We start from the raw sequence: 19,125 nt of genomic DNA, 5'->3' as shown, positions 1-19,125 counted from the left end.
TCAAACTTTCCATCACTATGAGATTTGGCACACAGAAATATTTTTTTAAAATGTAGCTTCATACCTCTTTTCAGTTCAGTAGTTTCCTAAAGGTTCCACGCACATGTTTCCATATCTCTGTTGCTATGTGTTTTAAACAGCAAGATACACAGGCCTCTCTTTTCTCACCATAAAAGCATACACCTCCCTCCACCTTCAGCATCAACGTTATATTTCTGCTACCAAATACAGTGTAGCTGTGCCTGTCTAGTTTAGCATGTACACTGAATCATGTCGCTCTGAAGACCACAACTAAATTACAGGGTCCCAAATATAATAAGACTCTAAACTGATATGCAGGCAATGTGCAAATGGCTGGAGTTTGACATGAGTGTACTTAACTTCACAGGCCTCAAGGTCTGAATTGCAACACAATGCTTCTAGGTGAAAAATAAATTGTCGAGAAATGAAGCCTTCCTCCTGCCACTGTAAAACTTGCTAAAGCTTTTAAGTGGGGTATACTGGCACCTTTTAGTAAGCCAGTTCTGCACCTACTACTATCCCACCTCCTTTTCTTACAACATGCCCACACCTCTACAGTGTGCTCTTTTCTCCCTTTTTAAACTCCCTCACCCCGCCAACCCGAATCCTTTCCTTGCTTCCCTCTGCCCCCACCCTTGCCTTCCCTCCACCTCATCGTCTGCATGCTGACAGGTCGATGTCACAGCAGCTCTGACTTATGGGCTGTGAGGATTCTGCTCTGTCAGGAACAACTCTCTCCTCTTGGAATACAAATGCAAACACGCACACACACGCACATAGAGTCAGGTGCACATATGTAAACACTCCTGCACATACCTGTTCGAGCTCGCCAGAATACATATAACACAACATGTAACTATGGCTTTTCCAAACTGCTTTTAATCCTCAGTAGTGCAAAGAGTAACAGTGAGCACTGTATGAAAGCAATTTAAATTGACTTGGATGTGCTTTCAATTTAATCACATATATATCAGTATTAGTGTCAGGTCTGACAGATTTTACTCTTATTCATACTTTTATCTTGTTACCAGTGCATTGACACATTTTGTATTTACTGTTACAATCAACAACAAATGTCATTTTATTGTACTTACATAGCACCAAACCACAACAACAGCCACTTTGTATTGTAATATATTGTAGTACTCCACAATAATACAACCATATAATACAACAATTTATTTCTCCAATGTTGTTATAGCTGTGTGGAGGCCAAAATTACCACTGCCTCAAAAACAAATATACTGTGTATAGATTTTTTAATTTTTATCATTTCAGTGATTTATAAGATAAATAATGTCAAAATGTACATGCATGTGTGTGCGTGTGTGTGCGTCAACCTGGCAAAGCAGATTGCGGAGGCAGGTGACTTCCTTTTGGAGATCTTTTGTCTGGACCACTAGCTGGTTGCAGATGGTCTGAGCCTCCTTCTTTGGGTCCAGGGAGAAAACCAACTTCTCAGAGGCAGAGAGAGATGGTGATGATTTTTATGTCACAAATGTAGTGGGATGAAAGACGAGATAAAAGGAAGTCATGTGCAAAAAATAGTGAATTGAAAACTTTTAGCTGGCAAACACATTTTCCATTAGATCTGTTATACATTTTATTTATGAAATTTTTAATAGACACAGAATTTGGCCAGTCATAGTTGTTTATCTCGTGGTTGGTAAAATCCTAATAACTGGACAGGTAAAGAGGGTATGAGCTGCACCTGAGCGGGTTGGCGAGGGAATCGATTTAAGACGTCTTGAATGGTCTCTGTCAGGTAGCAGCACTGCTGACTGATACTTATGAGGAAGTTTTGCAGCTCCTCACTCCTGCAAACATGTGGAACTTATGAGAAAGGCCTGATAAAATGATCACAAAATTTTTAATTTAAAAAAAAAACAATCTTTTCATACATAGGGTACATATCTTTCATGTTATTCTGTTTAACCACCTAAGACCCAAACTCTTTCATGGCATGCATTTTTAATTTCTCTTTGCTATTTGGGCTGATCCCCACTTGTGGGTATAGGTTAATTAGATAATCCAAATTGCCACTAGGTGTGAATGTGCGAGTGAATGTGAGTGTGAATGGTTGTCTGTCCCTGTGTGTTGGCCCTGCGACAGACTGGCGACCTGTCCAGGGTGTACCCCGCCCCTCGCCCTATGACAGCTGGGATAGGCTCCAGCGCCCCCCGCGACCCTGAAAAGGATAAGCGGAAGCGAATGGATGGATGGATATTTGGGCCGATTGGGACCTGATGAACGTAAAGCCAAAGAATTACCTAATTTTTTTTAACCTGATTTTTGTTTCTGAGATTAATTATCTGTTTACCATCATTTTAAAAGTCAATTCTTTATATCATCAAAGTCAATTATTTTTAAGGTTATATTAAGATGCTAACGAATGAATAATAAATTCACATATGAGGACATTTGTTTTAAATTTCGACAGAACAGTGGCAGTATAATGTCCTCATAAGTGGATATCAGGCCTTGAGAGAAAAATTTCGTATTTTGGTCTAGACAACCCAAAATGTCCATCTATGTGGACACCATGTCCTAGGAGGTTAATGCATTTGAAGTGTATGGCAAATATTATTAGTCATAAAATATTATACCACTTATCAAGACATTTATCAAAAAAGTTGGTCTTAGATTTGACTGTAAACAAACCTTCCTTTAAAAAAACAAAACAAACAAACAACAACAAAAAAAACAAGGTCCTATACAAACCAGCTGGTTGGTTAATAACCTGAAAACCAATCCTACTTAATCTTTAGATAGATGAATAACTCTCTCTGACATTTAAAAATAAGGTCAAGTGGTTTACTTGTCTAAAAACTAAAGCTGAAAGGAAGGTCCACATGAAAAAAGCAAGGCAGAATTAGCTGAAGATGCTCAGCTATGATAGTGCAGACTAATGGGTAGTTTGGATGAAGCTTTGCATTAACGAGCTCCAGGCATTTTCTTTGCTACAGCAAACCGAGCAGGTGGCCAAGCCTTGTTCGCACCTCCTCCTCGCACTAACCCAATGCTGTCATCCCTCTCTGAAAACATGCACCTTAAATGACTAGTTATTTAGATTAATCAAACGCCGTCCCTCTCTATTCCCATCCTCTGGACCTATGGAATATTGATAGCTCTTATCTTAATGGTACATTTCCCTCGTTGAGGGGACTGGGCAGCCAGCCACTCCGGCCCTCCTCACACTCTGTCACAGGGGCGAGTAAACACTGTCAGTCAGCCTGTGCTGCACCCTCTCCTCCCTTCTTCCTCCTGTTAGTTTATCTAGGGGGAAGAGAGTGATGATGGGCCTGGGTGGGCAGGTCGTTGAAGGCATAACAGACATTATGTTTGAGTGCTGACAGAGGATGCATGAGAGCCACTGAAAATTATTTATCTGGGGATTTTTGGGAGGGCTGAGAAACCATTAAGCTTCCCTGTCTTTTTCAAACCAAACCCAGCAAATGCCTTGCTCAGTGGTAGCTGCTGGGAGTGGAGTGATATGTTGTTTGGCCAGTGAAACCATTTTTAGAATTTCATATACCACTACAATATCATAACCAAAGCGCAGACTCAGCTTTGATTCAAGCAGTTGAACAAAAACACAGCCTTACCACTGAGACATGGACCAAATTGCTTTCTCTCACACTAAAAACATATTCAGACACATTTAGACCTGCAATTATTATTTTTATATAGTTTTATGTTTATTGTTTAACTTCCAGTAGAACAGCAATGCAATCCTTCCTTACAAGGCTTTTACTTTGCCATAGGTAATGTTTACCATCATTTTAAAAGTCAATTCTTATATATCATCAAAGTCAATTATTTTTAAAGTTATATTAAGATGAATAATGAAACATAAGCTAGGTTTACAACTTCCGGACAGTACAATAATCCTGAAAAACACATCTGGTGCTTTACTTTACTTGCTTACATTTGAACAGTCTGGGTTTTACAATGTTTTGTTTGGAGGTGGAGGTGGCTTATGTAGTGCAAGCCACCTGGCCCAGCAGGTCTTCAATCACCCATTGTCATGCCAAAACATTGGGGTACTTTTAAATATATTTGTCTCCGAAATAAACTACAACCCATAAAACATATTATTAAACTTTTCAAGGATTATGATTTGATTTTTGGAACTGAAACATGTCCCCACAGGTCAATAAATAATGAAAGAAAATGTTAATCATAGTTGAGCATTATTAAGCAAAGGACACCAATCTGTGACAAATTCAAAAACTGCAAACGAAAACGATTGTATGACTGAGCTTCTTATCCCTTGACTTGCAAACAAAACCCCAAGATACTTTAAGTCTACCACTTGGAGTAGCAACTCCTTCCAAACCTTTTGTAGGCACTCAACCCTTTTATGGCTTAACAGCTACACCACATATTCAGGATAAAAGACATAAAGACCTCTTTCCCCCCATTTCAGACTTGTTACAACTACTTAGCTAGATTCTGCTAAAAACAGAATCTGTACATGTGAACAAAAACTCTCGAGACCCACAAATGTGATAAATGCATCCACTTGGCAATAAAACATCTGTAAGATTGTAACCTATGGTGTATAGGAACAAATACTGACGTAAACTAATAGTCCTTTCCAAGCATTTTACCACTGCTGCCAACTATGTATCCAACTTTTTTTCAGTGTTTAGATCCTGAAGGAGCTTTTACAGAGTTCTAGCCCTGATAAAGATTTTCATCCCAGTTATTAACCGACTGCCTGGGGTGTCTCTCATCCTGCAGGTGAGAAAGGCAAAGAAAACGAGTCCTGTTCAGCAGAGGATTCATTAAGTGATGGGGTGCGGTTTGATGACTGTCTGGCCTCTGACGCTCTGTTCATTGCAACCACCCATCACCTTCACCTTACAAATCATTACAGCTCCGCTTAAACCATTAAGTCCCAGCTTGGGCACGGCTATGGAGATAAGGGGGAGGGAGATAGAGCCAGGACAGTGAGATGCTTATAGGGTTGATGGACGACTTCCAGTGGAGGAGGACAAATGGAGCATCACAAAAAGATGGAAGTGGGCTGAATGTGGGGGAGGGTTTAAGGTGTGGGGCTGACAAGTGTTTAAAATTTTGCTACTACTGTCAACTTTGTTTCTGTCTTCATGCAGAGTGTTTGTGAATGTTTTTTTTACTTGCTCCTCATCAAATATTCTTGGCAGACTGAGGTTTTCAAATTCTTTCAGGATTGACAAGTTTTCTGACACCAAATTCTACAATGATTTTTATGCACTGAAGAAAGCCCTGATTCTATTAATTTTCATTCTAATTTGAAGACCTCCTTCCTGAAAAATATTCACAAGAAAACCTCTAACAAATTGAGTTCAGTTCCATTTAAATCAATTTCATTTATATAGTATCTATTCCCAGCACCAGTCACATAAAGATACTTTTATTTAATGTAAACACCTTAAAATATTTGAAACAAAACTCTGTGAGCAAGCACTTGATGACAGTGGGAAGGAAAAACTCCCTTTTAACAGGAACCTTGGACAGAACCTGGTTCAACGAGGGGCAGCAACTGCAACTGGTTGTGGGGGGAGGGGAGAACAAAGAGAGACAGGACAAAAGGTCTCTCTTTGCCATAAAAGGAGGCAAAAACAGAGGAGTGATGTATAAACACACAGAAAATAGTGAAGAAGTGAAAAAGAAAAGCTCAATGCATCACAGAATAAAACCGCCGGCACCGTCAGCCTACTGCATTGTAGCTAAGGAATGGTTCAGGGTCACCAGATCAAGCCCTAACTACAAGCTTTGAGAAATAGAAAACTATTAGGCATCATTTTAAAAGTACAGAGTGTGTCTGTCTCTCAAATCCAAACTGGAAGCTGGTTCCACAGGGGCCAGAAAACTGAAGGCTCTCATTTTTAGTTCACACTTTGACGACTCAGTCAAAACATTTGCTGGTTCTGGTGTTAAATACACTGTTGAGAACAATACAGTAATAAAATACTAACTATTTTTGTTTTTAAAGAGCAAAAAGTAAATAAATTTATAAATAAAATAAAAAACAAAAAACAACATGTTGGCACCAAGGAAGGCTTCAGGGTAAACTTAACATATGTTAAGATCTGTAACCTTACCCACTGTCTGCAGGTCCCAGTTGCCTGATTGTTTCCAGGTCCACTTTGTCCAGGTGCATCTGTTGCACAGCAGTCAGCACCTTCTTCAGGTCCTCTGGGTCTGTGACACCAATCTGGAAAACAGACTGACAGTCTGACTGACGGTGATTACACTGGTTTTGTCTTAGCGCAGCATTTGATGTTGTAGATCGGGGTGGGGAGCTCCAGACCTCAATGGCCAGTGTCCTGCAGGTTTTAGATGTGTCCTTGATCCAACGCAGCTGATTCAAATGGCTAAATTACCTCCTCAACATGTCCTGAAGTTGTCCAGAGGCTCGGTAACGAACTAATCATGTGATTCAGGTGTATAACCCGCAGGACACCAGCCCTTGAGACCTGGAGTTCCCCACCCCTGCTGTAGATCATAATACACTAGTAAATACACAGGAAATCTGATGAGTCACAGGAACAATTCTTACACCCTCACTACATACAACCTCAAAACCTCAAAAGAAGAATGCAACATATCACACATGCTTGACTTCCTTGTATAACATACAAATGCACATCATGAAGCAGACCACATACAAACTGAAGAGGAAATGGCATTCCACTCATTTAGAAGATCTTCATATAGTCTGAAAAAATAGGTTGTTACTCTATTACAAAAAATGCCATCTGTAAAGCTAGGAGACCTTACTATTTATCACTGATTAAATAAAACAGGAACAACCCCAGGTTTCATTTCCACATTGAAGCCAGGCTGACAGAGAGCCTGACCTCTGTTAAACCAAGTATTCACTTAATTAGCAATGACTTTATGAATTTCTTCACCAAAAATGTAATGCAAATGCAGTTTCTTCCTCTAAATCATCAATGTGCCTTATAGACCCCATTCATACAATATAGTATAGTATACCATATTTTCCGCACTATTAGGCGCACTTAAAATCCTTAAATTTTTCTCAAAAATCGACAGTGCGCCGTATTGTCCGAAAAATACGGTAATTATACAGTATGAAGAACCTTGGACCCCTGTAGCTCAGGGGGTAGAACAGGTCTACTAATTAGAAATCTGGTGGATTGATCCCTTGCTGCCCCAGTCTGCATGCCAAATATCCCTGGGCAAGATATCAACCCCAAGTTGCTCTCCATATGTGTGTGAATGTTAGAAACCACTTGTATAGAAAAAGCAAAGAAAGTGCTTGTGTGAACGGGGCGAGTAGTTGTATAAAGCACTTTGAGTGTTCAGGTAAAGTAGAAAAGCTCTATATAAGAACCGTTCCATTTATACCACTAAAGTGAGATCTTCTCCAACCGAAGCTATTGTTTAAAAAGAAGTTTCAAAACGGTATTACTCAGAACTGCTTTTAAATAATGTAGCTACACCATAGAATTAATATTATATTTTCTATCATTTTCCTGTATTCTCTCTTTTAGTTTTATTTATTTATTTTTCTTTGTGACGTACTTTGAACACCCGGTGCTTGAGCGATGCTATATAAAGTAAACTTTTCTGAAGTTTAATCATGCTTCCATATAATTTGATCAGTTGATTGCCTCTAATTTACTGTGAATTATATACAGTGTATGCAAACATTTTGCATACATTCACCTTTTACACATTTTTGATTTCTCTCCCATACTGCAGAAGTAAGTGTAATACGTATCCGTTTAATCTCTTCTTAAAGGGTGACATCAGCAGCTACTCCTCTCTCTTTCTCGGTCATCATCAAATCTGGCAGCCAGAAAAGAGAGCTGACAGACACACAGATGTTACAGACATCCTCTACCTTCTTAAGGTCGTCCTCCTCCATGGTCAGCAGGTAACTCCAGGTGATATCATTTTCCTGTGCATGTGTGTATGTGGAAAGCCAAAAACAGAAAAGATCACTCAACATTTACCAAATCAAAACTTCACAACCTGAAGCAGATGTACCTGCATAACACTTTTCCATACAGTAACAGAAAGCCACCTGCAGCTGTCAACGCTGGTCCACATAAATCAGATAGGGCCTAAAAACAAAGCTCACCCCGAGTTTAATTCAGGCCAAGCTAATCCAGCACATTACATCTATTATTTAGTACCAAGTAAAATATGTAAACTACAAGACACATTCCTACAAGACACAAGCCTAGACGTATCTGTGTCAATAAGGCAGCTGTGCTCATTTCACTGTAGCTCACCTATTACATCAATAATATATCACACTGTGTCCAATAACACACCATATCTGCTCAATATCCTACAATTTTTGAGATAAGAGAAATCTTTCATATTTAAAAAAAAGTACTATGCATTCAAAATATACATTTTTGATCAGAGAAAAACACACCAACATACAGACATATCCTATTGCTGGGTGCACTAGAGTACTTACAGTCATAATGTCAGTGAGGTAGCCCAGGTTAAGGCCATGCAGGAGGAGCTCCAGGTCATCAAGCTTGCTTACACTGAACAGGGCAGAAATTCCACTGTGACTTACAGCTAACTGAGTTATTACACAATATTAACCCATGTGGCAAAGGGTGTGGACAACTAGTCAACTAAACACTTCTGCACCGTCCAGTTTACAACAAAAACAACTTTCTCAACCAAATATTCATAGCTTTTAATAGATTTTTAATAAACTTCACACTTTACTGTTGAATCTAAGATGCCATCCTCAATCTAATACCATAGAAAAAAAATGTCCTTAAACATATAAACTTCTTTATTAAAAACTAATTTTAAATCGCTGGCGTAATGTTAGCAGACAGTTTTTTTTTTATGTTAACATTGTACTCTGTTGACCGGACACAATGAAATGTCAAGATGGTGCCCAAGCTTATGTATAACGTTAGCTACTGCAAATATTTAGTCTATGAGAAAGAACTGATTTCACAACAGCAATGACCAGTTAGCTTAGTGAGGGACACTTTTTAATTACAAAAATAAAACACACTATATCTTTGCTATCAGATTTTTATAAAAGAATATTTTTTAGGTTGTATGTGGTATCACTGTGATTCTGGTGAATTTGCACTATATTTTGTGCTGTGTCTAAGTTTTCCTGTGCTTATAAGTGTACTTGTTTTTCTATAGCATTTATGCTGAAGTTCCAGAAGAACTCCCTGTCTACATGAGGGCTGCAACGACTCGATGGCATAAGATTATAAAAATTCATCGACGCTGTATTTTATTGTCAACGTGTCATATACTAAAACTACTTAAATGTGTTTTTGTAATTGCAATACACCACAGGAAGCTATCGGGGCAGTGTCACCTACACTGTCGAGACAGCACCCCTCAACCTCCCAGACTGGGGCATGAAGGATAAACTGCCCACAAGGGAATTTTTCTTTCTTTTTTTTTTTTTAAGTCAGTTAAAACAGATTAATTGGCATTGACCATCTGAGAAACAATAATAAATATACTGCCTGACCAAAAAAACCCAAAGGTCACATACTCTAATATTTCATTGGACCACCTTTAGCTTTGATTACGGCAAGCATTCTCTGTGGCATTGTTTCAATAAGCTTCTACAATGTCACAAGATTTATTTTCACCCAGTGTTGCATTAATTTGTCAACAAGATCTTGCATTGATGCTGCGCAAAGCTTCCTCCAGCGCATCCCAAAGATTCTCAATGGGGTTAAGGTCTGGACTCAGTGGTGGCCAATCCATGTGTGAAAATGATGTCTCATGCTCCCAGAACCACTCTTTCACAATTTGAGCCCAATGAATCCTGGCATTGTCATCTTGGAATATGTCTGTGCCATCAGGGAAGAAAAAACCCATTGGTGAAATAACCTGATTATTCAGTATAGTCAGGTTGCTGAACTGTTGCTGAACCTAGACCTGACCAACTCCAGCAACCCCAGATCATAGTACTGCCCCCACAGGCTTGTACACTAGGCACTCGGCATTATGGGTACATCACTTCATCTGCCTCTTTTCTTACCCTGATGCGCCCATCACTCTGGAACAGGGTAAATCTGGACCACATGACCACCTCCCATTGCTCCATAGCAAATTGAAGCCTTTTTTCCCAGTTTGCCTCACTGATTACTGGTTTCTACACAGCTGTTCAGTCCCAATCACTAGAGTTCCCTTCGCATTGTGTGTGTGGAAATGCTTTTACTTGCACTAGTAAACATAGCCCTGAATTCTACTGTTGTTTTTCTTCGATTTGACTTCATCACCGATCACAATCATTCAGGATTTTGTTCCGGCCACATTTCTTCCTTGAAGACGATGGGTCCCCACTATCCTTTCACTTTTTAATAATGCGCTGGACAGTTCTCTACCCAATTTTAGTAGTTTCTGCAACCTCCTTAAATGTTTTCTCTGCTTGAAGCATACCAATGATTCGACCCCTCTCAAACACACTAACATCTCTTCCACGACCACGAGATGTGTCTTTCGACATGGTTGTTTATGAAATGAGAAGAAACTCATTGCACCACTCGGGGATAAATAACTTGTTGCCAGCTGAAAGATAATCGCCCATGCAGTAATTGTCCAATAGGAGGCTTGTACCTATTTGCTTAGTTAAATCCAGGTGGTGACTTTTTTTTTGGCCAGGCAGTCAAAATATGTATCTAAACAAACTTTTAATTAGTAGCAGTCTTTTCTATTTCTGTTTTGTCCTGCATTAAACAAAGGTGTATAGATGAGTCTGTCCTGAAAAGAGGCTTATGCACCTCTCAAATTGCTGAAGTCATGGAAGAGAGCATCTTCACCATGGTTATCAGCAGCTGAGAACATCATTTCAAAGATAAGAGCAAGCCTCACTCCAGAGCACATCCACTGCAGTCGTGAATCCATGAACGATCATCTGTAAACTTTGGAAACGCGTTATTTTGGACTGGAAAAAAAGCTTTTTGATTTAATTTCTAGCTTTACTCAAACTTATGGAACTATCTGAACTATTTGCACATTTTTTTGTTTAAATACTACTAGCACTTTAAGTGGTGATTCATTTTCAGAAGGTTTTTGAAAGGTAGTGAAATTTTTTAGATTTTTTGCTCCCATTTAACAGCATAAAAAAATTCATTACCAGAGAATCCCTACCAAGTACGGTACTTGTTGGGACAGGATGGGAGTCAAAACGTATTTGATTTTCTGACTACTCTACTGTTGATTAAAAGAAGAAGAAGAAAACAACAATGCTAAAAAGCTGAAACTCCTGAAGTGCTTTTGAGGATCGATCTGCATTTTTTACATTTTCATTCTTTCTAAATCAGCATTTGACGTGGAGGTCAAAGGGGTAAAGACATAATTTTCTACTCTCAGGATCAAAAGAGAGCAACAAGGAGTACGCACACATTAGAGTAACCACAGAGTACTCGCAGTTCCAGTCTGACCGCTGGCATGACGCGCTTCAGAAATTAGCTTCTCTTCTCATGATGTTCATAACATGTTTAATGTGTAACATGGGTTTTAACGTCTTTGTAGCCGACAAGAGAGAAAGGCAGCTAAAATGTTTACAGCCTCTAATTCACAGTGCCAGACGTGGTCTAAAATTACGTTTCTGGCTGATGATAATTGCCCAGCAGTGCCTGAATGGACTAAACATTCATGCAGAAGGTTTATTATTGTTTATGTCTGGTTCGACAATGGTTCAACAACACCTGCCACACAGACACTGGTTCACTAAGAATCCAACAGGGGCCATTAAGCTACAGTGACGACTGGAATAGAGTTTTGTAATGACAAGAGATAATTGGTGTAAAGAGGAGTTGCATGAACAGAGTCCATCGTCACTCAAGCACTGACAATCAAGTCTGAACACATATTGTTTTTACCTGTTGTAAACTCACAGCCCTGTACAACCACAAGTTTTCACGGACAGGAATTAAACAACAACAAAAAAAAAGGAGACAAACAAGTTAAAATAATACTACCATATTGATAAAACACTTTAGAAATCTGAAGCTTCTGTGATGATGGGTTCAGAATCGAGAAACCTTTTAAGAATGTCACCTATTGCTGCATAAAAAACAACAACCAACCAACCAAACAAACAAACAAAAGCCCTAAATGCATGCAAGTTTAGTTTAGGGCTTTCAGAGTTATCTTACCTCTCCTTGGGAGTTGGAAATTCAGAGTTAGTCTTGAAGAATTTAGATAGCGTGTCCTCCATGGATCCAAAGGCCTGGACATTAGAGATGTTTGAGGAAGAGGCCAAGATCCTCGAAATCTGTGAACAAACGCATATTCATGAACTCTGTAAGATTAAGCAGCTGATGGTAGAAAATGTTTTTGACAAGTGCATCACTGTAACTTTAAAATAACTCAAAAGTTGCATAAGCCCATCCAATGAGTCAAACTAGACCCTTTAGTGGGTAGATTCATGCCCCCAAACCAATTCAATTAATGCTTATAAGCATTTCTGACATGCTAAAAGCATATAGGTGGCATGTAAAAGCATCTAAGTACTTTAGGTACCTGTCTGTGTTTGGAGCTCTCAGCCAGATCAGCAGGGCTTTTGCCAGTCTTTGTCCTGATGGTTTTGTTTGCTCCCAGCTGGAGGAGTTTCAGCACTGCCTCCTCTCTTCCATACTGCACTGCTATAGTCAAAGCCTAACAAAAAAAATACATTAGTTACATACATAAGGTCAAAGTACAAATGTTATCATGATAAAAATTATGCATTATATATTACACTGTGCCCTCTGTTACAGGGTCTGCTACAGTTAAACTGAAGGCCCCCACATAAGAACTTTGACTTGACAAACATAAGTAACACACTGTGTATCCATTGCGTTCCTGGATGTTGATTTCAGCCCCATGGGACACCAGGAGGTTGATGACTTTACTGTAGTTGTCCCTGGCTGCCAGCATGAGGCAGGTCATTTGGGACCTGAGAGGAGTAGCAGGCAAGAAAACAGAGAGAAGATAAGGACAAAGGAAAAGGACAATTTTAAGAAAATAATTTAGATGGAGCAGTAACCATTCTGGGGGTGGAGAGAATACATGGAAGCAGCAGAGAATGTGAAATGGACATTAGTCTGTTGAACGAGGACACAGCAAGTACAGTGACCAATGAAAATGGGTACACATATTAATAGTATATGGAAAAACCACCAGGGTGCAGTAGATACCATGTTATAGATAGTCCTTCAGGTTGGAGCCACAGTGACTGAGCAGCCACATTCCCCATTTCAACAAGTGTTTGATGAAGATTGGTGATTTTCTACTTTGATCTTTCTTATGTCTTTGTTAATAGACACATTTATATAGCATTTGTCTGTTTTTACTGAACACTTCTAGGCTTTCTACACTACAAGCCACATTCTCACACAGACACACACACCTACCAATAAAGTGATTTATTCTATACCTTTTATTCTCTACAACATGCCTACGTATGCATTCCTTATCTTCCCAAGAGATTGAGACCCAGAGATTGGACCTGCTGTTGATTAAGGTGACCTGCTCAAGCTCCTGAGTCACAGCTGATGACCCATAAGAAACAAGATGTTTTGGTACCATAATTCAGACAAGATAAGCAGTTCTATGGCATCATAGAACTGGGGAATTGTTAAAGGTATGCTACCTACACTGAGTATTTTTGATTGATAGTACAGTGGGAACAGGTAGAGATTCCAGAGTCACAGCCCAAACATCTTCAAAACGTCTGCAGGTACTTGTACTGCCACTTTTTCAGCCTTATAGCTTAACAAAATACATTTGATATACCACTATCACTGAATTATAAAAGTAATGAATTCAGTGATAATTGAAAAGTTGCAATAATACTGAAATATTGAGACCACAACTACAGTCTGGATCCTTGCACTCTGCACTAAAACAGCACCCTGCTGAATCAGCCTCTGGACAACGGCCAGTGTTTTAGTGCTTGCAGTATAGCCAGTGGACTTACTGTTCTGTCTGTTGGACAACATTTATGAATGCAGATAAAGTTTTAAAAGATAATAAAAAGTTAAAGAGTCATCTATGCAGGCTAAAAGAGCCATCAGTCTTGAGTGCTACCTACCGAGTCACAATCACTACACGGTTTTCAGAATTTCAGAACCCTATAGCTTATCAACCAGCTGACTAACCATCCGTTTCAAAGCTACAAAGCTCGAGAAAGAAAAAAAAAATAGCAGTATAATCAACCAAAGTCCTTCTAGAAGCAAGTCTCGTCTCTCATCAGCCATCCTGAAATGCATGAAGGCAAATATTTTTAAGTATTATTTAACCTCCTAGGACCTGGCGTCCACATATGTGGACATCACATTTTGGGTTATTTAGACCAAAATACTAAATTTTGCTCTACATGGGCCTGATATCCTCTTACAAGGACATTATATTGCTACTGTTCTATCAAAATGTGGCTCTGATTTTTCATAAAAACAAAAATAAGGTTTAAAAAAAATCTGGTAATTCTTTGTTTTTACATTCATTGGGCCCCAATATGCCCAAATATCAAAGAGAAATTAAAAATGCATGCCGTGGAAGAGTTCGGGTCTTAGGAGGTTAAGTTAAAAAAATTGTAGTGGGCAAAGAAATTGAAAATTATATGCTCAGATTTGCATACAAATTTGATATAATGTGCTTGAAAAGCTTTCGGGCTTGTTCCAAAGAAAGGTGTTAAATTTTCTACCATCATTGTTCGTTCACCCTTAGATTTCAGTTTGAGATTCTTTGAATCCCATGTCTCTCATTCATCAGCTTCATGAATGAAGATAGATTTGAAAAATGATAATTAAAATAGATATATAATCATATGGCAGCTGACATTTCATTTCAGCAAATGCAAATCAGCAAATTCCTCTTCTCCATTTGGTCCATGTACCTTCAAATCCTGCTCAAACTTGACTGATAAATAAAACTCACACTAAAAACGGCCAGAAAAGGGAAAACACTACAGTGATAAGTGAAGATCACTTATAAACATGTCTATCAAATTCCAGGGAGTCTTAAAACAATGCCCTGGTTTTAACAACTTTAACCTTTCTTGTTTATTATTAGTAGTTATAGTTAGTTATTAGTCTATTGCCTCCATGTGTTTGCTTCCACTTAAACACGGCCTTATATCAAATAACTTCTGCTACAGTAAAGTACGTCCTCTGTCTTATCACCTGTGACTCAAACATAACAGGCAAGAGAAATACATCAATCCAAGGACTGGGAAAGTTTAGGGGCCAATTTATCACTTCACTTAATTCTTTTATGAGGAACTGTGTGTTTGTCTATGTACGTGTGTGCGTATGTCAAACATTTAGAAAAAAAAACATCAGGAAGTAAATAGGAGGCATTTTAAAGAATAATCCATAATTCACAATTCACATGCAATTATGCTTCAGTTGATTCACAGGTCTAAAACTTAAATAAGTAAACTTTTAGAGATTAACTAAGTTCAACACGATATGTGAGTAAGCCTAAAGGTAAAACTGTGATCGGGAAAGGTGTTTACATAACTGCCAGCAAATCATCTTGAACTTAGAAGTGCCCCTAAACAGAGGTGATGTTTGTGAAACGAGTCTAAATCTGTGCAGCACATCCGAGGTTTTTGCTGAACACCGATGATGATGAGCAGTAAACGCATCAACATCTTCATTTAACAAATTCCCAGAAATCACAAGTTAATGTTCCATGTGAACTCAAACAAATGTGGCAATGGCTATGACAACATCTTTAGTAACATGCCTCTGTGCTCACTAATCAGTGGCTAGAGTGGCAAGAAAACAAGATAGGAAGGGTCATAAAGTTTCTGCTTCCATGCCCTCTCCTATTTTATTTTCCCAAGGGTTGTTATGGTGTGAGACAGGCCTCAAGGTCACTCACAGACCACTTCTGTGTGTTCTCTGTATGTGTGTCCTTCACACTGTGAGTTCTGGACCGTTCCCAAACAGTGGGCTGATCAATATGCAGACAATTCAGTATAAAAATTGTTCCTGCTATGAGGAAGAACAATGACTTCCAGAAATATCTGACTCACTGCACCTTGGTCAGCACTCTCAAATAGATTCCACAATCTAATCTTAAGATTTTACGATGAATAAATTTACATAAGCACCTGGAAAGATATCTTCTCTTTAGTGACAAAATAACTATTGCCAAATAATGAATCTTGAGCAACACCTTTCCTCCCTATAAATGACAGTAAAGGGAAAAGTAACTCATTGCTGCTACCAACCTACGCATAGATAGTTAGTTTGTGTACCTGTGAGGACAGGCGAGCCAAAGTGCAAAACAAAAAAGTTTAAAACAAAAAAGGAATACTAAGAATTACATAAATGTAAAGAAGCAGTCATGCAAACATCTCCAATGTTATAACAAACTCAAAGCACATCACTTTTGAGTGATGCAAACCAACAGAAATTGGTGCCAGTGATGTGAACAGAAGATGAAAAAATGAATCTGATGTCCTGCTGAGAAGGCCTCTCAGCTGAGGTTCTCCCAGACTGTGGATTCTTCTACAGGTACTGAAAATCACAGAAACTCACAGATAAGCCTATTGTGGCTGTTTTGGGCAGCTGGAGAGGTATGATTCAACTTTTAAATACAGACAGGAAGAAAGAACAGAAACAATCACATTTGTAAGACTGATAAGACCTAAACAAAATAGGAGAGGTCTTCCACAAGCTGGAATTTACTCAGGGCCTTCTTGACGTGATGTTCTTCTGCTTCCCTGGGCACTGTGTCTGTGGGGATGGTTTTCGCTCTATGTTGTGGTGTCCTGATGACACCCAGTTTATGCTCCAGTTCCCCCATTGAAAACGTAACGTCCAAATGAACAGAATCAACCTTTTGGGAAATAAGTAAGAACTTCTCTTTTTTTCTATCTCAATGAAGAATCTCGATTTTGACTTTCTGTAGAAAAAAAATTGTTGAGAAGCAGAGATGGGTATAACACCATTCATAAAGCTTTCAATGTCAGCAGACATTCTGCAGCCTCCTTTCTAATTAAAATAAATACTAATACAAAGTAAATATTTTTGCTACATCACAAAGTTTGCAAACCCCTCATGTTTTCCAAACTTTTTGAATGACTGCAAGGAAAAAGCCACTAAAAATGTCTCTGAATGAGCCCTATCCGGTGTGTACATTACCTTTAATGCGTTTAGCAAAGATCAGCACAGTGAAGGTGGAAAAAAAAAAACAAAAACAGGGGACACATGGAGGCAATGGACCCCACATTGTGCTCCTGCAGGACTGTGAGAGATGACAGAGAATTCTTGTTTACCCTAAAACGGAGGAACGAGCAGCTGGTGTTAATCATTGGTTTGATATTCAGACGTAAGAGACGATGAGGAGGTGGGGAAGGTTTATCCTCTGCACCCACATGAACCTCACATTCTTTTTCTTTTTTTTAATGTTGGGGGCTGTTGGCCCCTCTCCTCATCCCCTCCCTTCATCTACATCCTTCTGTGTCTTGTTACTTAACTTCAAATGTTTTGTCTGAGAAGGAACCAATCAATTTCCTAATGCTACAGCCTGTCTTTTTGTATCAACAGGGGGTTTCAGGTGGCATATGTCGTGCATGTAATGACATTCTGGCTGTGACAGTGTGGCAGAGGATTAGGGAAAGCTAAACAAGGCCACTGGGGGGCTGCACCCACACTTTGACACAGCAAAATTCCACAGATGGTAACAGTAAAAGTGGTTCAAGAATGGTCTGTCCTCATTCTTTTCCATGAGAGGACATTTTTCAAGTTCTTTTCTGAGGCAGGAAACCAGAGTTTATATCCAATCACTGCAGAGACTGATGGATACCAAACTTACCCAGCTTGGGTACGGGGCTTGTATTAATACATGCAGCCATAAATATAATTTAGAATATAAAAGTCAAATTCCCAATGTAGCTGCTTAAGTCCTTAGGGTCAATTAAGACACACCTTTTTTGAGTTTTACGTTTTTTATGCATCTATAAAATATTTGTCATCGTCGCTTTAGCTGGCATTCAACACCTCTTGAAGTTAGCCACAGATGCTTCAATTAAAGCAGTCGTCTCGTCGAGGGCCAGTGTCCTGAAACTTTTCCATGTGTCCCTGTTGCAACACACCTGAAAAAAATGAGTAGGTCATTAGCAAGACTCTATAGAACTTGACTGCATGCTGGATTGGCAACTCCTAACCCTACTCAAGTAAAGTAAATGTAAGTATTCAGAAAAATGTACTTGTAAAAATACTTTTATTGCACCATGTTCATTTATTTATGAACTGCTGTAACATGAATCAAATGGCTGAATTGCCACCTCAGCATGCATTCAAGTTATATAGAGTCTTGCTAATGACATACTAATTGTATTCAGGTGTGCTGCAATAGGGACACATGGAAAAGTTTCGGGACAGCGGCCCTTGAGGACTGGAGTTGGAGACCCTTGAATTAAAGTTTCACAATGTTGTTGCAACCAGTGCAATTTGGGGTAACACCTATGTCTTTAAAAGAGCTTTCATTTTTCCAAGGATTCTTGTTTATCTTGGTATGAAATCAGACAAAAACAAAATCGTGGTTTTAGGGAGACCTACAACATATCATTTTGTTTTGTTATGTGCCCAGAGGTGTTTCCATGATTATTGTACCAACATTAATTAATTTCCAGGTCCGTCTTTTGTTCTGTAGCTCTACACGCCTATATTTGTATAATTTACAATTCAAGAATCTATTTATTTCATACTACTGTGTTTTTGTCTGTGTTGACCATGTACTTGATAAAACACAATGGACCAAGCAGCTCCAACACCAGCAGATGACATGGCACCACTAATCATCAAAGAGTGCACAAACTTCACAACTCAAACATCTAGGATTCTGTGCTTCTCCACACCTCTATAATCTAGGACCTATTTTTTAAAGGAAAAGCAAAATTTGTTTTCAACTGCAATGATGACTTTGGACAGGAACAGTCCATGAATAACAATGACAAATGTCATATCTGTTGCCATCTATTGCAAATCTCTTGCTGTCTAATTGACCAAATGTATAATTCAGAAACAAAAAGACACAGCTAGTTAATGTAGGGAGTAACATACTAACAATTCAGTACAAACAGAGTTTTTGTGGCAGCCTGAAATCTGTGTGTAACATAAAACA

General features: G+C 38.9%; 1 protein-coding gene across 1 annotated transcript in view; it reads right to left on the bottom strand.

Moving 5' to 3' along the window:
• asz1 (ankyrin repeat, SAM and basic leucine zipper domain containing 1) overlaps positions 1–19,125 on the bottom strand; it is a 34,858-nt gene that overhangs the window by 3,006 nt on the left and 12,727 nt on the right. Inside the window, exons 5-12 of the mRNA XM_082539229.1 lie at positions 12,829–12,940; positions 12,526–12,660; positions 12,159–12,277; positions 8,474–8,546; positions 7,886–7,942; positions 6,114–6,226; positions 1,733–1,838; positions 1,362–1,475 (exon numbers count right to left, since the gene is read on the bottom strand). Coding sequence (XP_082395355.1) covers positions 1,362–1,475; positions 1,733–1,838; positions 6,114–6,226; positions 7,886–7,942; positions 8,474–8,546; positions 12,159–12,277; positions 12,526–12,660; positions 12,829–12,940 — 829 coding nt within the window. The remainder of the gene's footprint in view (positions 1–1,361; positions 1,476–1,732; positions 1,839–6,113; positions 6,227–7,885; positions 7,943–8,473; positions 8,547–12,158; positions 12,278–12,525; positions 12,661–12,828; positions 12,941–19,125) is intronic.

The sequence above is a fragment of the Aulonocara stuartgranti genome (genome assembly GCF_965226115.1).
Source record: "Aulonocara stuartgranti genome assembly, chromosome: 7".
NCBI classification, from domain to species: domain Eukaryota; kingdom Metazoa; phylum Chordata; class Actinopteri; order Cichliformes; family Cichlidae; genus Aulonocara; species Aulonocara stuartgranti.
Note: the sequence above shows the minus strand (reverse complement) of the source record. Positions and strands in the feature narration are given on the sequence as shown.